General features: G+C 42.3%; 1 protein-coding gene across 3 annotated transcripts in view; it reads right to left on the bottom strand.

Annotated features, from left to right (window-relative positions):
- Window positions 1–757: 757 nt before the first annotated feature.
- PITPNM3 (PITPNM family member 3) overlaps window positions 758–23175 on the bottom strand; it is a 344508-nt gene continuing 322090 nt past the window's right edge. For all 3 annotated transcript variants that reach the window (XM_050929606.1, XM_050929607.1, XM_050929608.1), the window contains 7 exons: window positions 17893–18009; window positions 16094–16210; window positions 8629–8777; window positions 5602–5751; window positions 4480–4663; window positions 3195–3323; window positions 758–2354 (listed from right to left, as the gene is read on the bottom strand). In XM_050929606.1, coding sequence (XP_050785563.1) covers window positions 2046–2354; window positions 3195–3323; window positions 4480–4663; window positions 5602–5751; window positions 8629–8777; window positions 16094–16210; window positions 17893–18009 — 1155 coding nt within the window. In that variant the 3' untranslated portion in view covers window positions 758–2045. The remainder of the gene's footprint in view (window positions 2355–3194; window positions 3324–4479; window positions 4664–5601; window positions 5752–8628; window positions 8778–16093; window positions 16211–17892; window positions 18010–23175) is intronic.

Genomic DNA, 23175 nt, shown 5'->3' with positions numbered 1-23175 from the left:
TGGAGCGCAGGGAGCTAGTTTCTGCCCTGCTTTGCAGCCTGTGTGATTTCAGTCTGGTTGCAGAGGGACACAGAGGGCAAAGACAGAACACATAACCATTTAAAGTGCTGTGTGTTAGAGGATTTGTGACATTACACAGAAAAAGACATTTTAAACCTAAACACTATTTTAAGTGTTGCTCTGGGAGATCTTACATTTAGCTTTTATGTCCAAATGACCTGGCGCCAAGGAGACACTGAGCAAAGGACATAAATAAAACAGTTAGCTTTAAGTACCGGATCCTAACTAGCGTGAGCTTGCAAAACAATCAGTGTCTTAATTTTAACGTCAAAACTCCAGTTTAATTTAACCGGGGTAAGAGAAACATTAATTTTATTGTGAAATGCTACTAGATCTTTCAGGAAATGTGAAGCTAAATTTTTGCATGTGGACTGATTAGAAGTGTAATACAAAACAGCAGGTAACTTTGGCGTTCCTCCCACAGAATAAAATACAGAACTGGACCTAAGGTGCTGCACAGGTAGAGCTAATTTACTACTTTCTTGGGTAGGAATCACCCCTTGGAACCTCTCATCGCTCTCTGGGGTCTTCAAATAATGCAGGTTTATGTTTTCCCTCTACTGCCTCATTGTAATTTCCCCATAGCATTCCTTGTACATACTAATCTCAATAACCAATAGGCTCATTTGAGCCTGCATTCAAGATGGGGAAGATTGAAAAATGGGTAGCTTTAGTTGAACTCTCCCAGGCTCATAAACCAGTGTTTAATCCTGTAAGAGGTGGTGTTCCTGAGCACTTACAACCAAGTTTTAGTTTTTCCACTGAATTCAGCTCAGTAGGAGTTATCACTGAGTAAGAATTTGCAGGATCTGGCTCTTTGCTTCTATCCTAAAACGACTACAAAATTTACCTCTGAAATGTGAACATTTAGGGAGATTCCCACACAGTTGCCTCCAGTAGATCCTTCTAACTGAGCTGAGAACATCTAAATGGAATTTTTCGATAATTAGAAAATGAGTACTTTTAACTAGCAGCTGCAATTTCATAGCATCTAGTTTCTATGAAGCTTAAATGTGAGTATTTTAAATACAGTAAGATTGTTTTAACAGAAACTGCACTACACTTTCATGTCACTGCTGTTTGAAAAACAATATGCTAAGAGAAAAATTACCAATATAAAACCGGTTATGATTTTATCACTCATTTTCATCCATTGTAAAATTCTGGAGACGCTACAGAAGAGGGATTCCTCTAGCTGACCTATGTAGGATCCATGTCTTATATCTAAAGGGTCAAACCCATCTTGTTGCTTGAAGGAATTCAAACATTTGTACAGTCAACAAGCTCCAAAAAAAGTGATTTTTGTATATAGCAACACTATCAGTGCTTCAGACTGCAGAGACATTTTATTTTTTTAAACATCAGGTGTTTGATTTGGTTCATAAGTAGATTTCTCTAGTGTATATTTTAAGTCTAGCTACCTCACTTATAAGATGTATGGATCAGAACTTGAGCTGATGCATATTCATCAACACCGCAAGCCAAAGGAAATTTTCTTGGGTTTAAGGTACCCAAAGAGTTTGCCTTCCACTCCACCTGCACTTCCCTTCTGTGTAAACACTTTCTCAGGAGTATAGCAGCAACTGATACAGCCATTAGGGTTTTAAAATGTAACCCTTCTCTTTCACTCATTTTACCTGCTTATGCTTTTTTTTTAAGGTGCTACTAATTAGCTGATGTCACTCCTTTAAGCATCTTCCCTTGAGTAAAATCAATCTGTTAAAGCTTTTCTCTTATTGTACATTTTATAATGTGTCTTGTAAAAAAAAATTCTAAGACCTATTTTGCAGTTTTGATGTTAAGCACTTGCGATAGTTTTAGATCTGGATTTAAAGTTTTATAATAGGTATGTTAAGAGGAACAAACAAAGTTCCCTACTTGGTTTGAGAAGGCAGATTCCAGAGCAAGGAAGGCTCTGGTTATGTGTCCTACCTCATGCCTACAGCTTGATTGGCCGGCACCCAAGACTTACACCTCAATGCTTCCTAAGGCGCAGACTCAAATTTATGGACCCCACCTCGAACCCAGGCTATAGGGGGCAGGTGCCTGTCATGATCTTTGTCTGATTCAGGCTGGCTCTGGGCACGCTCTGGTTTGGGGTTTGACGAAGGTGGGTCAGGCTGCTGCACAGACATAGTTCTGCGAAGGTGAGTCCGTTTCCGCAGAAACTCGGGCTGGGAGTGCAGGCCAAAGCTTCCTTTCCTCAAGATCATCCGGGAGTTGTTCTTCTTGGGCCGTGAATGGAGACTGAATTCCAGCAAGGCTAAGTGTGCCGCATAACCTTCACTGAGGAACTGGAGTGGAGGAAGGAAAGAGGAAAAACACTGCATCAATGATCTACCTGAGCAGACATCATATCAATGAGCAATCTGACAGACCCCCAGCCAACACCGCTCTTGGGTGGTGGTGAAGCATTCAGCATGCGCTGCTCTCATGCCAGCTAATGCACAGGCGTTGCATATTGAGTAGGCACAGCTGCATGGTTCCTTCTTTCTGGAGTTTCCAACTTCCAGGTGACTAGTTAAGTCAAGGGCATGAGAGGCCAGACTCTCTGAGATGGAGGGGACAAAATGGCTTTTCTACCACTTGAACTTATCTTCTCATACTTAGGTTGTAGAACTCTACTGTGATGAGGGCGGGATCCTGCGCCTCTCTGGGATCTGTCCTTTCATATTAACGCAGAAGAGCCCAAATGGGTAACAGTCTTTCCCCATGAGTTCAGCAGCAGAGTTGCATGAGAATCAGAGTAAGGATAAAAAGAAAGCTCTAGAGGGGTGGAAAATTAGAGCTAAGACCCCCTCTCCTCCTTCAGAGTGACTATACTCCTGATCAAAACACATGGATGACTAATTCTGGACCATTCTGGCTAGAAAATGCTAATATTTAAGACATTATAGCAGTGCATCTTAACATGCTCCTTCCATTCAGCCATACATTGTACGTGCAGCTGTCAAGCAACCTGCACTCCTTAGATGCTAAAAACCTTTTGCCCCATTCTTCTTTGCTGTTCATTCCTGCATGAAAATGCCCTCTCTAAGACCTATGCTGCGCTGGCCACACTCAAGATTTATCTTCACTCTTCATCTCCTGTGCATGTCCCAAAAGACACTGACTTTTTAGCAAGAGTTACATACCTGACATTGAGTCTGGTATTTCTTTGTTGGACGTCCAACTATGTAGATCTGGGAAGGCGACAGACCCAAAACATTGTACACGGAAATATCCTTCATTGAGCCATACGCAGCACAAATTTTGATGTAGCACTGAAAGAACCAAGGCAAATATTCTTTTAATTGCACATGCTCTGAATGGCTGACTCACAAATCTTACAGCAGGCATTTTCTTTGTGATGAAGCTCCAGATAAACTGATGTTACTGACCCAAATTTATAAACTTGCCATTGTTTAAAAAAAAAAAAAAAAAAAAAAATCAGACGTCTTGCCAGTAAAAGTGGCAAGATGACTGAATGCATTGTTAAGTAATTGCTGGGATTAGTGTGAAAGCCAATAGGAGTTGGGTGCTTAATTCCCACAGACCTTTTAGAATATTTCTCTCTTTATTTCTAGAAACTGAACCAAAATTGCAAAAAAAATGTTTCTATTTGCAAGGTCCATATGAACAGGGGATACTTGGGAAGTTTGATCTTCAGAGGTGCTAAACATCCACAATTTATAGGAGTGAAAATGAGCCACATTTTCCCATTGGATATGAATCCAAACCATAAACATGACTGACCAGGTTCTCAAAAGCAACATAACCCTAGTCTGTACCCCACTGAGAAACCAGCATCATTTCCTGTAGCAACTAAGAGCCTTAAAGATCTCCAACCTGGTTTGGGGGATTTTATGTGATCACAGCACAAGGAATGGAATTTAGTGAGACTCAAAAGACCTCCATATTTGTCTTATAAAAGTGAAGGTTTTGTTGCCAGGTTCAGGTCACTGAAAATTAACTCTTCTGTCACCCCCTCCAAGGTGCTTCAACCATGACTTTGAGGGACCAGAATCCATGCAGAAGCTTATCAAACTCAGCCTGGATTTCTCCTGACTATTCATAATTAATACTGTTAGCAAATGGAAGAGTGCAGCCATTATCAGACATCATGTTGACTGGATTCTCTTAAACCAGGACAATAGCTTGGCTACACACATTTGACCTTGTACTGTTCATAGCTACTGGATTTATTTATATGCATCAGCAAAATAAATAGCCTTGATCCAAGACCCTCAGAAGGCAGCGCAACCTTCTTTGCACCTGCATGCTAGGAAGGAAACCAAGATACAGCAAAATACCTTGTAATGGACAATGGTCTTTTCCTTCCAAGGGAAAGAGACCCTCCCCTTTGGCACTGACAATAGCGATCTGACTTTCCATCAACTGATCATTTGATTTCAATACCTACACAAGAGCCTCTATTACCTCTTGCATTAGATTCCGGAGGAAAATAGTCTTTTGTCGTAGTGGGTCATGAACAAGCCCATCCGAGAAGAAAATCATCCCTTGAGGAAAGTTGTGCTGAGATAACCATGAGACCACTCTCTGCTTTTGCATATCAGGACGGCCAGTGATATAGATGATCAGATATCCCAGATCCTGCCAGTGGCTGTTAGAAGCAAAAGCAGCATGGGAGAGTGGAAAGCGGGGGAGAAGTCACGATTCACTTTAATCTTAATGAACATCTTTGCTGAACGTTGAGACAATTTAAGAAAAGCCAGGCATAATCTCTCAATAGGTTAGAGGCTAGCTGGATAGGATCACGTTTCGGATTTTAATAGCTAACATCCTAGTGTGTTCATGTAATAATTTGTATGCCTCAAGAGAAATGGGGAAGAGCAATAGGCAGCCTTGTGCAAATACCGTTGTATAAAACACCGGGGATATTTCCAAATGTATTTTATCTTAAATATTCTGCACCCTGTGGATTCAGTCCTGCTGTCCTTGAAACGGATGGAAATTTTGCCTTTAATTTCAACAAGAGCAGAATCACAGCCTAGGAAACTGAGATGCTCATCACTCCATTTTCAGGAGGGTTCAAGGGGCACTGAGTTTAAAATGATAGACCCCAATTCTTCGACCAGTGCAGCATTAACTGACTTCTTAAGTGAAGGAATTAGGTGGTTCTTAAAACTGAATCTCACAGTGCTTTAAATATGGAAGATACAGCATGCCTCAGGATTAAAATTCATTATAGCGTAAAAGCTATCTCACCAGCCTTTTTGATAATCAGAGTAATAAATGGAAAAATTATCCATTGACTCCATACACTTTTGGGCCATGTTTCCCAGAGGCAGCCTTTTAACTTTGGTATAATTTACTGTGCAAATCATGAAGTTAAGCATCTATAAAATGTGTAAATATCCGTGCAAATCAGGCATAGCTGGATGTCCAAATGATACAAAAATTTATCTAAAGAATTACGGGCCTTAAAAAATGCATAAAATTTGTGAACAATCTATTAATTCTTGCATCCAGTTTGATCCCCTTTGTTAAAAAGGGATGAGGCAGGGACTCAAAAAACACCACTGTGTACATGTCCCTTACCGGACAACGTCGACTGCCCCAGCTCGGACTTTGGGGTCACTACCCATGATTGAGACACTCGCTGCAAAGGAGCCATCAATGCTAAACACCACACACTCCATTCCCGGGGGAAGCACAGTCAGGTAGCAGAGTGCATTGCTCTGGTCGCCCCTGGAGAAGAAAAACAAAGCAAAGCATCAGAACTCAAATGCTGTGAATTACAACCAAACCCAGAAATGAGGTCTGTCTGGAACAAGGCATTCAAGGCTCCACACACCTAATGGGACTCAACTATCCTGTTTCCACTTTGAACCAGAAAGTAAAGATGTTGGGACCCTTTAAGAAGCTAATAGTCCACGGGGCTAAAACATTGAGATTTGCATAAATCTAATTAAAGCATTGCAAGACCAAACAAAAAAAAAAAATCACTGACAATACAATAGTGTCCTGTAGGCTTTGTCCTTTTTTGCAGCTGAGAAATAAAAATTAGCCTGGGTTTTTTAAAGCAGCCTAAAAAAATCAGGCATCCACAGTTATATGGGAAAAAAGTGATGTGCATGCTTGCAAAAAGGCAAGCTTACTATGTAACAGCAATGGACAGGAATTGACCATTCCTCTGTCCCTGTTTAATTGTGCTGAAAATGCTGGCACAGAAGAGTGTGAATTCCTCCCCTTTTGTGAATTTGTTAGACACTAGGTGCTTACTTCCAAAGCTCTGGCATCTGCAAGCTTCTACTCATTGAGTATTCTTTCACTGGAGTGCAGCTCTTAGGACGCCCACAAAAGGCAGGTGCAGAAATTCCACAACTCTCTTACCTTTTCCTGCCATATGAATCATGTTGTGCTGCAGTTCTGACCCAAGCCCTGCCCCCTTTGTCACAGTGAATGTTACAGCTATGGGGGAAATTGTATCTGGTGTTAATGGCAACATCTTGCAGGATGGATTTCTGCTTGGAAATGTGCCCGCATCACATGTCAGGTCCAGGCATGATCGTTTAAGGGTAAGGAGGAAAGAACTACTTCCATTCTAGCATGAAGCATATTAAACATGCAATCTAAGACCCAGGGAGGCAGAAGATTGGCTCCTGAGTCAGTTGCCATGTTTTAAACCGCAGACTTCTCAAAATAGACCTTAATTTGTTTTTAAGCAGCCCTATCTTCTCAAATTGATTGCCTGCTACTCTCCAATGGAATTATTACTAATTAAGAAAATATATATGTGGAATTGGAAAGCTGATCTTCCATTTGATTAGCTGTGAGGACACCTTTAGTTCCATTTTTTAGAGGAGACGTTCAGTGGAATCTGCAAGTTATTTCCCAAGTGGGCCTGAAGTTTAACTCTAAAGTGGAGTATTAAATTAAAACTTTGTCTCAAAGCATTTAGCAGTTTCTTACTAAACATAAAAAGCTTTAGAAGCACAGCTGCCCCCATCCACACACTTAGGCAGATTAATTTTATTTCACACATTTTTCCTCTTTATGCTTGACTCAGCAGAGGGCTTTTCATGAAACTCTTGAGAGCTAGGAGAGAGTCAATTGATTTCACTTAACTGAATTGTTGCTTTAAGGCTGTGTTTTTCAATTTAAAATAAGCCTGGCACTAAGTACAGAATTAAAGTGATTCCTTCAGTCAGCCTGACATCAACAGATGAACTGAACTGCAGACTTGGAACATGGCAATACCTTCACTATTCATTTCAACAGGAGAAACTGGTCACCACCCTGAGGAATGCAGATCATCCTTTATCCCAACCCCACCCACAAGCAGGCTCTGGATTACCCAAGCTACACCTTTGCTAGGGCCTTTAGACAGCCCTGATCCCCTGCATTTACAAGACTAAACACAAGTTAGCGGAGTCCCACTGGCTGTTATTTATATCACTGTAATGTCTACACATTGCAGCTGAGATCAGGGCCCCATTGGCCTGGGCATTGTACAGACATATTAAGAGACCCTCACTGCCCCAAAATGCTTAAGATAAAAATAGGCAAAGCACACAAAGGGTTGGGGAAAGGAAGCACTGGGAAATGGACACAGAGATGAACTGACTTGCCCAAGTTTGCACAGGAAGGCTGTGGCAGAACTACCCCAGCCACAAAACCATCCGGTCTCCAGTATCTTATTCAAATCTGCAGTGATGGCTCACGTGATGTGAATGACCATTACAAAGCCCAGGGGAGGCTTTCCTGCTAGTGAGGGCGTTGTGATGTCATAAAGCACTTTGACTAGTTTTACTCCTACAGCTTAGTATATTAATCTTAACAATTAACCAAGTCTGCCTTCGGTCTAGAAAATAAAATTAACAGGAGACTTGTCCCTTTAAAAAAGCATCACTCTCCCCCCCCTTATGTGCATTAATTAAAAAAACATTTTCAGATGGCAGCTAAGGATCACATGTGTAGTTTGTTGCCAGTTATTATTTGTACTGCAGTAGCACATAGGAGCCCCAGTTATGAATCCCACTGTTCTACATGCTGTACAAAATGCAGCAAGGCAGCAATCCCTGCCCCAAGGAGCTTGCTATGTAAGTAACCCCCTTCCTTCTGCTTCCGTCCGTCCATCCTCACTCATCTTCAGAACTGCCACTTCTGAGTACAAAAATTAACACATCTGTTTAGCAGGGGTTTGCCAAGAGGTCCCACCTCCCAGTGCAGATATCCTGATCATAGCCCCACAGTGAACCCATTTAACAGCTATTTGCCCCCATCCCCTCTGTCTATCCACACAGCGGCACCCATTTCCACAGCTGGAACAGATACGTGACCGAGCTCTGAATGCCCTCTCCATCCAGACAAGGGTCATCATTTGGCCTGCGTTGTCTAAAAGCACAAGCTCTTTGTCTACATATCAAGCCCATGATGGTGGAATAAACGTCTCCAGAACAATAACTTTGCTCGTTGTGGACAAACAAAAAGTGCTTTTGCTCCATTTGAAGAATGGCATTCATGGTAAATGCAGTTTTCTGTTGGGTTTTTTGTTTGGCATAACTCTTTGTACTAGGGAATCCCACACCTTAATTATCGAACATTGAAATGTGAAAATATTACCTAACCACCATTTTGATCGGATACACGCCAACTCTAAGCCTCTTCTGTTTGGGTATGTTGTAGGATATCCTGCCACTGCTATTGGTGATCTCTGTGTCGAAATACACCCACCTGCCCGAAGAGGGTTCAGTCATAATAAGGATATCAACCTGTAAAAGTACAAACAAACAATATATTAAATTTGTTAGAATACAACACCCATCAGACTCATAGCACGTGCCAGACTGGCTCAGACCAGTGATCTAAGTAGTTTAATGTCCTGTCTCTGACAAGGGCCAGTACCACATACCTCAGACAAAGATGCAAGAAACCCTACAGTAAATGGTTTTGGGATAATCTGCCCACTGGACAGTTTTCTCACAACCCCTCTACAGTTAGAGGGTGTTTTATGTCCTGAAGCATGAAGGTCTATTTTTTAAATTACTGGGCTCAATCTTGTAACATACTGAGTACTCTGGACTCCATTTTGCACAGCACTTAAGCAAACAATTGCCCCTATTCAAGCCACCAGGGATTACTTCTACACTGAGTGTGCTTAAGTGCTGTGCAGGATTGGGACCAGCGTGCTCAGCATCTTGCAGAAGCGAGTCCCTAACTTCATATATTCCTGTTATTCCTATAAATGTCCAGTTCTCTTGGCCTGGATGATGCCTTGTGGCAATGAGGTTTGAATACAATTAAATGCTAAAACCCTTTTGAAGGCTTACAACAGAAGTGTTACCAACATTTACCCTCCGGCTGCTTTTAGACTTCAGTGTGAAGTCACAGTTCTCATATAGACACACAGCAGGATGTTTGAGGATTTTGTTTTTCTAAGTCCTGAAACTTTCTATTGCTCACACTGTTCATTTTGTACCCTAAGTGGATTCTGTATCTGAATCTTTCAAGTACCCCCTTAGCACAAGGAAGGAATGAGGAAAACATGGGAAAGTTTTGATAAACAATAAAGTGAGAAGAATCATTTCTCTGCAGACAATATTCAAAGGAGTAGTGGATCTATAAAGAAGAGATGCATTTTCTTTAGTGAATTACAGCTTGAACTTTATTTTATTCAACCATTCAGTTCTTCCTTTTCTTTTATAAGGATGAGGAAGAAATCTGTGGTGTCAAAGTAAAAAGCAATTTCACAGAAAAAGCAAACACACAAACTCTTTGGTTTGCACTCTCAAACAAGTCTCTATCATACCCATTCCACAGCAAAGACTATGGTGGGAACATAAAATGCCATTGAGTGCTATGTCTATTCCCTGTGCCTCAGTTTCCCCATATACAATGGAAATAACGATGATTTCCCTCTTTTGCAAAGTGCTTTGAGATCCATAAATGAAAGGTGTTATGTATAAGTGCAGAGTGGTACTTTTTCATTGTGAGATTTGACACCCCCCAAATTAGAACATTAACTACACTTGCGAGAGTGAAAATTCTACAGCCCAGATGAATTCAAGGGAGTCTCAATGACAAACACTTCTTTTGCGCCATTAAAGGCACGAGATTCTAAGGACCTTTACGAACAACAGAATTTTATTACATCCTAACGCACGCTTTGCTTTCCCCATTGCTGAAATGCAGCCCTTTCTGAGGCATGAACGCAAGCAGCAAGGCGGACCCACGGGCACACAGAACAATGTCGGGGAGGGAAGTGTTGTCAAAGGACAAAGCCCCAGTCTCACTAAAGCCCTTACAAGGAGAAAAAAAAAAAACCCATGAAATAATAAACACTGGGCCTAACCTCTGCTGGTGTAAATCGGCATAGCTCTGCCAAAGTCAAGAGGCTGATTTACACTGGCTGAGAATCTGGCCCAGCTTTCACATGGAGCAGCTGGGGACTCTTTCTAACGTTTTCATTTGAACATGCAACACTGGGCTTAGATGCTATGGTGGCATAAATTAAAGGCTTAGGCCCTGATTCAGCAAAGCTCTTAAACATGTGCTTAAAGGAGCTCTGCTGAATTAGAGCATTGGATACCATGGTGATGAGCACCCTAGAAACCCCCAGCTTCAACAGAACAGACATGGAACTCCACTTATCTTCCTTGGAACTGGGGTTAAATTGACCGTAAGAGGATTGCACGTCCAATCAAGGCATTTCATGGCTGAAATCCTGGAGTCTCCCTTGCAGGAGAAAATGGGATCTGGGGTTACATTTAACAGAAGGACAAACTCCAACATTACCCAAAAATAGAGTTATATGTTGTGTGGCCAGTCTGGAACCATTAATGTTACAGTGCACCTCCCCATAGAACACCGAGCATGCAGAAAAACGCCTAATGAAAGACACTGGAAACAAATAAAATATTAATAAAGCATGTAAAATGCCTTTGAAACATCCAAATTAAGCATCTGACTGTGATCAGAACAGCATTTGGTTTAGCTGCACTACCTTCTCCCTCACTCATCATCCCTGCACGAGTTTGTTTCCGTACACATCTTTATAGCTTAATAAGTAATGTCTCTCCAAGTCAGTCTTTTTATGTCCTTCTCCCACCACTGTACTTTGAGTTATACCAGAGCCATACATTTAAATGGCAGTAGTGGGTCTGCAGTCTGAAAGGAATAAACAAGGCTACGTTTTTAAGCTAGTTAGTTTCATGCTTGTACCTGTTAGAAGCCAAATGTGTTTACTGTTACTGAAATGACAGAAAGTCAATGGGAATACAAATGAGCAGTCTGTAGAAATCCTAAATGGACTCGAAGAATTCCCTTGGAAAACAGAATATATGTGTAAGCTGCAGCACTGTGCCTGGCAGCAACAAAGATATTCCCCTTTTCAAGCATCTCAACCCCAGGGTGAGGTCAGTAAATATTCATCCCCATTTTACTGATGGGGAAACTGAGGCACAGAGCAGTTACATGACTTATCCCCAAGGTGACATGGCACTGTGCCAAGTTTAGAATCTTGGTCTCCCAGTTCTGTGCTCTAACTGGGAGGACTCCCCTTACTAGCATCCAACACTGACTCCTCTATTGTATTTTTACACAAGAGGCTGAAAGCAATCATAGCTCAAAGAGAATTTTCTGCTTACTGATGAGAGCAACCTAAAGTGAAGCTAACTACATCTGACTCCCAAATCATGCATAAAGTGATGCTTATGGAGTGCTCAAATCAGCACAGGATCCAGCTAATTTAAGAGTTGTCATCCATCCTACGGCTCCTCATGCCTCTATAATCAAAATCAGTATGGATTTCAAGTGACCTCCTTGCATCCTCTGCGGACACAGTATGCTTTGTTCTCTTGCGTTGCTAGCAGAACCACCCCAACTCCTGAGTTGGAAGTAGAGGCAGATCGAACACTTAGGCTAGACTAACCGCTGCTGCAAAAGTGCACCAGGGAGGGGGAGTAGATGGCACAGACAGCCAGTGATTCAGTTCTCTGAGCACAAGCAAGGGGACCTCAGGCGTGCCACACATGAAAAGGGACAGAGCCAGCGTCTCACCCTCCCAGCACAGCCAGTGGCACTAAGGGAACACATGCATCATTTTAAAGCATAGATCATTTGCTGCTCCTGAAAATGCTACCTGCCTGCCTCAGCACTGAGCAGACAGAATGCCACCTGGGCGGCACACATTTCCCACCCAGAAACGTGTGTGAGTGTGCAAATGCCACAATCTAGTCCTTCAACAGCTCGAAAGGCAGGGTGGTCCAATGGATGGAGCACCTGAATGGGACTCGGAGACCTGCATTCCATTCCTGGCTCTAACTGAATTGCTATGTAGTGCTGGGCAAGTCACTCCACTTCTCTGCTTCCTTTTGCCTCCCACCCGTCACCGTCTTGCCTCTTTTAAGATCCTTGGGACATGGACTCTCTCTCTGTTTGTGCAATTGTACCCAGCACAATGGGGCCCCTGTCTTACTTGGGGCTCTAGATGCTACTGTAATATAAATAAAAAATGACGTGGAGGGGGGTTACTTCATGAGCGGGCGGGAGTTCTAATCTTCCTGAATGCGTATCTGAAGCCTTTTAATACAAAGCAAATATACTGTGAGACTGCATTGTTCATTCATATCCAGATAGGTTCAAAATATCAATTAATTCTACATTTGAGGAATGGTATGAATAAGTAGTAATCAAGTTCTGGAGCAATACAACTTATGTGCTTCTCATAATGCCAGTACTGATGCCCACTCCCAGCTTCCTATTCATCACTGGACCAAAAGAATCTTCTCTCGTATTTTATATATATATATACACAAAATGTGATCAGAATAAAGAGTGGTTGAAAATCTAATAAAAGGGCTATGATAAAAATCTGCAATAATGTTTGAGCAAATCTGTGATCTTATCCCCTATGCCATCTCAAGTAATAGGGCTGTTTTAGAGTTCTTACCAACCAAGACACCAGATTGAAACAATCATCTTAACTAAACGTAACCTCACCCCACTTTGATAATTTAATTTATATTGGCACAGGAAAGGCTGAATTCTGCAATGAGATCATAGCAGCAGCACATTCTTAGGAACTGTAGAGCAGAGCACTGTTTAGGACAGAGAAATACTGTTACATGCACTCTACTGGGTTTGGAGTCAATATAAGGAGGCAAATTCATCCCCTGCTGTAGCTTAATTGATTTCAATGGAGTTACTCCCAGGATAAATTTCATCAACTTCCACCATGTCACTCAACCAGGAGTTCTCCATGGCTGTGTTAGGAAAAGCCACACCATTTTTGCCTTTTACAGTAATTCAGTTGTGGGGGAGTTTGCTATTACATTAAAGGCAGAGGTGCAACCAGGTTCCCTAAGCTGCGTTTCCAAATGCAGTGGAATGGGGAACAAACCTGCATTAAAAAGCCATTGGTGCGTGCGCACACATAATTTTCTTTTGGAAACGTACCTGCAATCTGCAACCATCCCAGACAATAAAGATTGTTGTATTTGAGGGGGTTGGACTACAGGATCTGCCCACCTCTTGAAATTAAATGGCACGTTTTAATAGTTTACTCTCCAGACATTTCACCTTTAACGAGCACTATATTAACCAAAGTTCACTATGCAACCAAGGAACCATCCAACAATGGCAACAGAAATTCAAGCTTCCTCCTCCTACCCATGCAATGGTCCTAATTTTTGAGGGGATAACCTTTAGATATGGATATCTGGCACCAAGCAACTCTTAGCCTGTCTGCTAGGTTTTCAAGAAGGTGGCCAACGGTGCTTTTGAATTCTATAAGGTGAGAATCCAAATACTTACAAGTGAAAAGTGCATCAGAAACGCTGCCAAAGGGGAGTGGCACAGTGACTAAATTAAATAGTCCTGGTACATGCAGTGAGTGCCCCCTATCCTCACTACAGTTATGTGACTGCCAGCATTCTATGCACGTGTGACAGCCAGGCTACGGGAACCAAGGTACCTGTAAGCACAGAGGCTCTTAGCCTTTTCCATACCAGGATCCCTACCACCTTCCCATGTAGCACTCTGAGAAAGGCAAGGCAGGATGACAGCTGGTTGTGACCCTCATGTTGAAAACTGCTGCTGTGGCCAATTCTCTATCCAAGGTCACATGAAATAATGGCTGTTTCAGAGTACTGGAACTCCAAGCAAGACTTCTTTTGCACTGTAGTAAGATTCTCACTGTGCCATGAGGAAGTCATAATACAGACTGATTAGGGCTTATGCCTGATAATTAGTAACAGTTGGCTTCTTTAGCTCACTTTCCCCAGTTTAGCATGTGTAGTGCCAGGGATTGTATTGCATCAGGTAAAGGAAAAAAGAAATCTGCCCCACATCTACATTCTATGAAACAAAGAAGGGGCATGTATTTCCTGGTAGCTGAGGTATGTTAAATAGCAGTGAGAGCACAATGCAAGCTTCCTTTACGTAAACCAGTTATTAAGAGTGACTATTTAACTGCAGATGGTTTCAAAAGCAAGATGCCCGAGGTTAGAGTGCAAGCAGTAGATTGTGCTCGGAACCCATTATTTCATTCCTAGCCTGTGATTACATTCAGCTCAGCTGTGTCACGACCCTGCCAGCAATGACAGGGCTAGGGATGCTATCAGTTGTTTTTCAGTAATTCAGCTACCACCACCACCTTCATTTTCCTCTGACAAAACAGTGATAGTTATGCCATCACCTATTGTAAATGAAGGCTGGTAACTCATTTAAGGAAACAACTGCAAGTCATTCTTTTAAGGCTATGTTCATGGTATTAAACTACACACATCTAGAGGGGACACATTTTTGTTTATAGAAGCTGGTGGTATAAGTGTAGCAATGTCGGACATTGTCATTATTTTCGGGTACAGGCATTTGTTACGAAATAAAACTGCACTGATCGTGAAATATAAATATGACAGAGCCACTGTACTGTTGGGCGACTCTACTGAAGCACAAAAAGATTCACCATTATAGTTTGCAGTGAATCTGTGCCTATGTAATAAAGTAACAACGAGCACTAGTATAATGTTTTTCATCGGCAGAACTCAAAAGCTCAATGCAAAGGTATCAGGATAAGCAGCACTATCTCCATGTCACAGATGAGAAAATTGAGACACAGAGGTGAATTGTTTTACTTTACTTGAAATCATATAGCAAGTCTGTGGCTCAGCTGGGTACAGAACCCTGGTCTCTTGACACCCAGGCAAGCGACCTGTCCACTCCACTGCTATACATCTCACTGCGAAATTCACTTCCTGTTCAACAGTGGGGATACACTGGTAGCTTGAGAACTTCTGTCCAAAATGCAAAGCCCTGCCACGTGAGCTAAAGGAGAATCTACATTAGGCTGTGGTGGTAGTGTATTCTGTGCGTATCAGACACTAATAGGCATCACACAGGTTAGTCACAAGGTTTCAGTGGGCCTGATGTTATACCTCAAAAGTGAGCTGGGTGAACCTACCAGCACCGATCCTGCAACAAGCTCTGCCCCTCCTGTATGATCAGGCCATACACACTCACTGGTATATTGTAGCTTAACGCTTGGCTTTATTAGCCTTAAATACTTCTACTGTATGAGACTTTTGGAACAGCAATGGCCCCAGCTGTGTCACATTACTACTCTGGTGCTAAAATTCATCTTCAGGCTTCCTAGTTTCAGAGAAACAACAATGATGTGACTCCCCCAGAGTCCCAGTTCCTTTATCTGAATGTCTCATCTGGGGGATATAAATTTTTCTTCCATGATTTGCCACTGCTACAGAATTCTCTCTTTTAATTCTTGTCCAGGAATTTAATTCTGTCTCCAGTAGGTGGTGTGATAGGATGGAATGCTTAGTAATCACTTCACAGCTGATGCTCAGCATCAACCCATTCAGATCGCTCAGAGCGCATAAGAAAGGTGATGGGTAGAAAAGGTCAGCTATCAGAAGGGTTGTTTCAGCACTTGTTTGCCAGGGTGACAGGAGATACTAAACATAGTCTCCATCACTGTGGAGTCATCTATGGTAATATTGACAGTTAAGTGTGCTCAACACATCACCACTAACATTAATTTGGGGGAAATGATCCACAAAAGCTCTAGCTTTACCTTTTCACCTGTTAAAGCGACCATATCCAGGGGACCATACATAAACCGCCCAACCAGTATCTGAGGACCATCTTCGGCTGCAATGACGTCATTTGCTCTGTGATTGGCAGTTACATTCTGAAATGAAAGGAAAAGGTTAGTATTTCCATGTTTTTATGCCTTTGGTAGGCTTTGTGTTAGGTTGTTTGTATTATATTAGTGCCTACGCCCCATCAAGGTCAGAGACGATACACACACATACTAAGAGGTAGTCTCTGTCCCAAAGAGACGGATTATAATTTACATAGATGAGGCAGACAAAGGGCGGGAAGAAGGGAATATTATCCCCATTTTACAGATGGAGAATGGAGGCACAGAGAGATCAAGATTGGGATTTTTCAAAAACACATGAATTACTTAGGAGGAGCCCAAGTCCCACTGAAAAAAATCAGCGGGACATGTGCTCTTCTTAAGTGGTTTAGGATGGCATTTTCAAAAGCACCTAAGGAAATTGTTCAAGGTCACACAAGGAGCCTGGCAGAGCCAATAACTGAACCCATCTCTCCTGAATCTCAGTGTAGTGAATGGCTAACCAACTACAAAAGCAGTTTCTCCTCCTTTGGTGTTCACACCTCAACTGTTAGAAGAGGGCCTCATCCTCCCTGATTGAAATAACCTCGTTATCTCCAGACTGATTCTGGCCTGCACATTTAAACCTGCCTCTAGAAATTTCCATTACATGCATCTGACGAAGTGGGTATTCACCCACGAAAGCTTATGCTCCAATACATCTGTTAGTCTATAAGGTGCCACAGGACTCTGTTGCTTTTTACAGATCCAGACTAACACGGCTACCCCTCTGATACGGTGCAGCACCTGAATCACATCGCCACGCTTTCTCTCCAATGTTCTAGTATTATTTATTGGTATTGTAATAGTATCCTGAGGCCTCAGCATGCTGCGTGCTGCACAGATCCAGACAACCTTGTATTTAAACAAATAAACACTACTCTCTGGGGTTGAAATTCTGCCCTGGCCCTTGCAGAAGGCTAGGACAAAGCACATGAACCACTTAGGCCTTTGTCCTTGGAGCAGAGAATCAAACCCAGCTGTCACAATTCCCAATTCTCCCAGATCTTACTTACTATTGGACCCCACTGCCCTGGTAGCAAGATTACGATTGAGGACTAGAAATCACAGTCCCCGTGTTCTCTGGTTTAATAGCACTGAGGAGAGAGAGTTCCGTGCCTTAGCCACATAAGTAAGGAGTCAGGACATTCGGGTTCTATTCTCAACTCTGCCAAGTACGCACTGGTCACTTTACCTTTCGGCTCTCTCACTCTGAAAAGCAGGGCAGATGACCTACCTCACACCTGTGCTGGAGAGCTCTGACTTGTGAATCTCTGTGTTTCTGAGAATTAAGAAGCTAGGCAAGGGCAAAATGTTATGTAACCAATATCCACAATTCAACTAAAGATGCTTTGAGTTTACAGATCAACGTATTGTGCTTGGAATAATGTTGCTTTAATTTTAACACCATTTTTGTTGTTTTATAGCACTTAAGGTGGTTGTTTTTGTTGAAGTCTCAGAATTCTGTTCTTTTAGTTCTCACTTCTATACACTCGCTGTCAGTAGGATACACGCGCACACACACACACACACTCCCTCCTTCCCCTAGAGATACTTAATGCTTTTCAATTCTTTACTAATCTGCAGTTATGCAACAATCACCCTGCAGGTGAGAGAACTGCATTCCATTGTAACTGTTGCAAGGGAAGACATGTATCTGTATCTGCTCTGGGATGATACATGATACGTACTCTGAGCTTGACGTGTGTCCTCTTGCGTAGCCATTTCTCTCGTGGATTGGAGGGGCTTAGTGTTGCAGGGTCCAAGCTGTCATTTTCCTTGACATTCACATTTTCATACCTCATCACCTGAAATGAGATTAATGTTATCACAAATGATGGGCTGCCTCCAGATTCGTCGTAGCTATGCTTGGTGGGGGAGGAGGAAGCACAGTGCTGCAACAGTTTAGCTGTGTTCCCCAGATCATGTGGCAAGAGTATGGTAGAGAAATGGATAATCGGATCAGGAATATTAATGTACCTGCATTGCCTTCACCTTAAGTGTCATGCAAGCAGAGGATGTTATTGTATCTACACAATGCATGTTAGCAGCTGGTTGTGTTGTTTTCCAGTCACAATGAAGCAAATTTATTCCTGCTTCAGACTCAAATCCTCACAACCCACAAAAGCCAAAGTAAACAGTTGGAGTGTTACATAAGGATAGGGGATAGTTGCATCCCCTCCTGGGCTGTGACGCCATCCACAAAGCAGTCACATGGACCATAGTAGCATTTGCTGCAACCTTCCCCTTTCCTTGATGGTCCTGGTGGCCATCTCACTGATCCTGCTTGCACTGGCTTTCCACAGCTACCCCCCATGCTAGTGATTGCACATATTAGGTCCATATGCAGTAGCATGACAACAAAGAACAATTCAGTCCAGTAGTTGAACATGCGAAGCTTGATTAAAATACAAGCCTAGATTATATGGGAGTATGGCTAAATGTCAGCACCCAACAGGGAGCCGTTGTGCTCTCTGTGGTGCTAAAGGAACAATCTACAACTTAAACAAGAGAAGGTCTGTACTCTAACTGGCGACCGATGGACCATGGATAGCATAAGGTTACTTCTGTGTAAATGAGCAAGTGGCTCACCAAGCATAAACCTTCAGTTCAGCCTCCTCCACGAGCTAATGTGAAATGGCTGCTGTTGACTATTTCAGCCTCCATATGGATATCATAACACTCCTTCAACCTGGTGTCCAAGATTCCCTCTTGATGGGCATTTAATAGAGAGGAGCCAAACCCAGAACCTTGTAAGCAATCTGATGTCCCTAGCCTGATTCACACTGAAACGGAAAAGTGCCTGTTGAGACTGAGATGTCCCAGCTGCCTAGAAGAGATGGATGCCCAACTTGCTTGGGCAGTTTTGAAAATCTCAGCCTTGCTTTTGTTTTAAATGTATATTTATATGCAAGTTAGTGAGACCCACAGACCTGCCAGTGCAGCCGCTGCTGTCTCAAAGAAAGGTCCTCTGAGTAAAAGCCTGCTATATACAGCCCCGTGGCTTTCAACTGGAATTAGGGGCCTGACAGATTTTCAAAAACACCAAAGCAGGTTAGGCACCCATCTGCAACTTTAGATGTCTTAATACCAGTGTAAATCTGGCCCTAAGTGATTTGTTTAAAGTCATACAGGAAATCTGTGACAGGAACAGGAATTAAATCTAGGTCTCTGACACTCCAATTCAGTCTTCACCGCAAAGCCAGCATTCCTTTCCAGTCCAGGCTAAGCAGCTATTTACTTGTAATGCTATCTTTCCAAGACAGTTGTTCCAATGGATTGGTTCCTTGCCTGTGTCAAAGTACATCAACAATCTCAGCAGGATCACCTGAAGAACCATCTATAGTTATTGGAACAACTGACTAACCAATTAATTGTCCACTGTTTTTTACCTCACCCGCTTCACAGACAGAGGGATTATTTTGAGAAGTGACAGGAATAGCACTGGAGAGACAAGGTGGGTGAGGTAATATCTTTTATTGGACCAACCTCTGCTGATGAGAGAGAGAAGCTTTTGAGCTCCCACAGAGCTCTTCTCCAGGAATGGTACTGATCAACTTTGCTATCTCCTACTCAGGAAAAGGCTTTAAGGGAACCACTGAAGAGCACTCAGTCTTGACATTTATAAAATATAATGTGTCATGAGCAGAGAGAAGGGCATTGCAAAGGTGGGGGCAGAGGATGAGGGGTGTTTCCCCTCTAATATTTAGAGGTATGAGAGGAAGAAAATATCTTTTCATAGAAAATGACATGGTAACATTCAGCCCACAATGATTTTTTCTTCTCCACATAAAGACAGCCAAGTCTTGCTGACTTTCCTCACATGGCTACACCTACTGGAGTTCTTTTGACTCATACAAGTAGTCCTGACAGGCCTGATTTGGCTTCGGAAGCCTTTCACCTGAAGTTTATATCTGTGCTATTTGTTGTCTTAACTTGCAAAAAGTCTTATGGGGAAAACGAACAGGAAAATCAAATTTGCTAATGGAAAGATAAGTACATTTCTAAAGCAAAGTACAAGCAGCCCTGGGTAGCCCATGACTGGCTTTACAAAGGACTCCGGGGTTTTAGTTTAGACAGGGTATTTATTCACTAGCACAAATCCCATTCACCATGGGCATTGCTCAGTCAAAGACAATTTGGCTCTACAGAATGTTCATTAACCTGAATCTGTATAGAGGCAGAGTGAACAACTTGTACCTTATTACCTAGTCACTTATATAGTGCTGTAAATCTACATGGTCCTTCAGAGACATGGTCCTTGCCCCTGAAAAGCTTATAATCAAATTACACAAGAAAAATCACATACATGGGTCAAGATACAGCACAACAGCTCAGCTGCACGCTAGGGGTTGGGGGACATTGAGGAGGAGAAGGTAGGAAGGATTGCTTGGAGAGAAGTAGGAATAGGGAGGGATTTGAAAGAGGAAAGGAGAGGGTGCTTGATAGAAGAGGGAAGAGCAAGCCATGATAAAAAGGCATAAAGTCCAAAGCTGGAGAAGGAGATGGAGGGAGCAGTAAGACACAAGCACTGGAAATGAGAACAAATTGTGTGTAAGTGTCTGCGTCTGCAGAGTTGAAAATCAGGGACCTGAATTCTATTACTTGAAGAATTATTTTCTAAAAATAAAATTCTGAATGTGACCACTTCTCCTCTGCTTTAAGGAGAGCAGCAAATCTATTATTCCTTTAAATGGAGATTTGTTTTGTTTAATGGATAAATTCTGCTTTTAACTGACTGTGATTATACTTTTTCTAGCAAAGTTTACTTCAACTGGCCTTGAGAATTCCACTGTGGAGAGAGCCTCTGACCATTTATTGCCAAGTTTGTGCTGAAATCCTCAGAAAGATATCTGCATAACCTCTTAAATCTGTCTACCATAGGTATTTCTAAGGGGCCCATTACCTTAATCTCTAATGGGGAAGTTATGAACACTGGCTTTAAGCCCCTGATTTTAAGCGCAAAGGGTGATGGATGGCGTGCTTGTATGAACTTTGCCCAAAAAGTACAAGTTACACTGAAGTTTGCAGTATCTGATCGATTGTTTTGCTAGACACAAACTGTGTATATGCATGTACCTACACACACCCATATCCACAATGTGCACAAGCTTGTCTTGCATAATTTTCAAACTACTCAGACATTCTGGGAATCAGACTCTGAATCAAACCTTGAATAGCAGTAGGTTCGTATTTCATTAATGGAGCGGAGGGGGGAAGGGAGGCAGAGTGAAAAATAAAGAGACACACTACTAGGAACGTGGGGGAAGGTAAAAGAGGCGGCAGAAAAAATTGAGTATTGAAAAACAAATAGCATATACAGGATGTCTACCTCTGGCAGCTTAGCTTTGGATTGGAAGTTTTCTTCTATTCTTAGTGCATAACACCAGCTAAAAGAAGATAGGCTTGTGGAAAGAAACTGAATCAGCATGCATGGGGGAGGGGAACATTTGACCTGGGGAGGAAGGTTTACAAACCCCAAAATTAGAGGGTCTTCAAAAGTTGAACTCTGAGGTTTTTCGATCTCAAATACATGTAACAGCTATGCAGGATGTATAGAAAGGGTAAATGATAAGGGCAAGCACAAGAAACACTTCCCTCCTCTGTTCAGAGATGGTAAGTGTGTGAAAGTCTTTCCATTGACTTCAAGATTGAGATTGGCTTTAGACTGAATCCCAGATGTATCTATATTACAGCTGTCCTCTGTCCTGGAATAAGGAACATGATAATGACGTTTAACGGTCATTGGTTTCTTATGAAAATGCACAGGATTCTGTTCAAACAAAATGGCATAAAGTTACTAAACAAGCGTAAGCTGTAGATATTTTTACGTTCCTTCTTGCTAGGCAAATGCTAGGCTGATGGGAACACTTCCTACTCACTTGATTAACTTGAGGGATAAGGACTGCACTCAACAAAATGCAAGGACCCATTGAAAAAGGTGACTGTTGAAGAAGAAGAAAACTCTTTCCAGATCTTGGCACCAGTGTCCAAGCTAAAAGGTCCCCCTCAGTTCTGATAAAACCAGAGTTAATTAAAACAAGTATACATTGATACTGTACAGGGGCAGGAATATATAGGCTTTGATTCAGAATCAGCTGGTAAGCTACTGCACCAACTGGAGGCAGATGACTCCTCTCAGAACTTGCATAAGAATTTAGCAATGGACTTTAGTGCTCCGTTGACGCAGTTTATTCATCTTATGAAGCTCTTTGGCTGGACAATAAAAGTCGAAGAGAGACATTAAAAACTCCAACTGTTTATGTGCAGTGTTTCTTCGGTAGCTTCTTTGAAGCCAGTGGATCTCTTGCAAGTTTTGCGTGTACCTTTTTCTACCTAGGTGTTATTAGATCTGTGTGGGAACTGGAATTCCTGTTCCAAGGAAAAATGCACATTTCCAAAAAAGGTTTTGTTACAAATCTGAATGAAAAGTTGGAAATGTGCAATTTTCCATGCAATAGAAAAGTGTGTTTTTTTAAATAAACCTAATTTCAGAAGAACCAAATGGAAGTTTTCAACATGTCTGGCTGGGCAGCTGGGGATCCAGAGAGCTGAGCAGGTAGGCCAGCCAGGCAGTTGGGGAGCTGGGCAATCCAGCGAGCCAGATGGACTGGCAGGAAACCAGACAGGCAGACTCTGTAGAACGTCGACAGATCCCAGTTGTTGGCGGGTGGGATAGAACCTGGGACCTCTGGAGCTAGAGGCATGAGCCTCTACTGCATGAGCTAAAAGCTAAGGCTGCAGAGCAAACTCATGAGTCTCTCTCTCTCTAAGTGACCTTGGTGCCACTAGGAGGGACAGAACACCACGGCCAGGAGGTGTGTGTGTTACATCTGCATCAGCTGAATCGACACATCCCAAGGGAAAATTTTGGTTCCATCAAATCAGCATTTTCCAGATGCTGTACTCCTCCATCAGAAACATTTCAACCAGCGCTTGTATTTATACTGTGCTGATCACCATGCAAAGAGCAC

This window comes from Gopherus flavomarginatus, chromosome 19, assembly GCF_025201925.1.
Source record: "Gopherus flavomarginatus isolate rGopFla2 chromosome 19, rGopFla2.mat.asm, whole genome shotgun sequence".
Classification (NCBI taxonomy): Eukaryota; Metazoa; Chordata; order Testudines; family Testudinidae; genus Gopherus; species Gopherus flavomarginatus.
The sequence above is the reverse complement of the archived record's forward strand: the minus strand, read 5'-3'. Positions and strand labels throughout refer to the sequence as shown.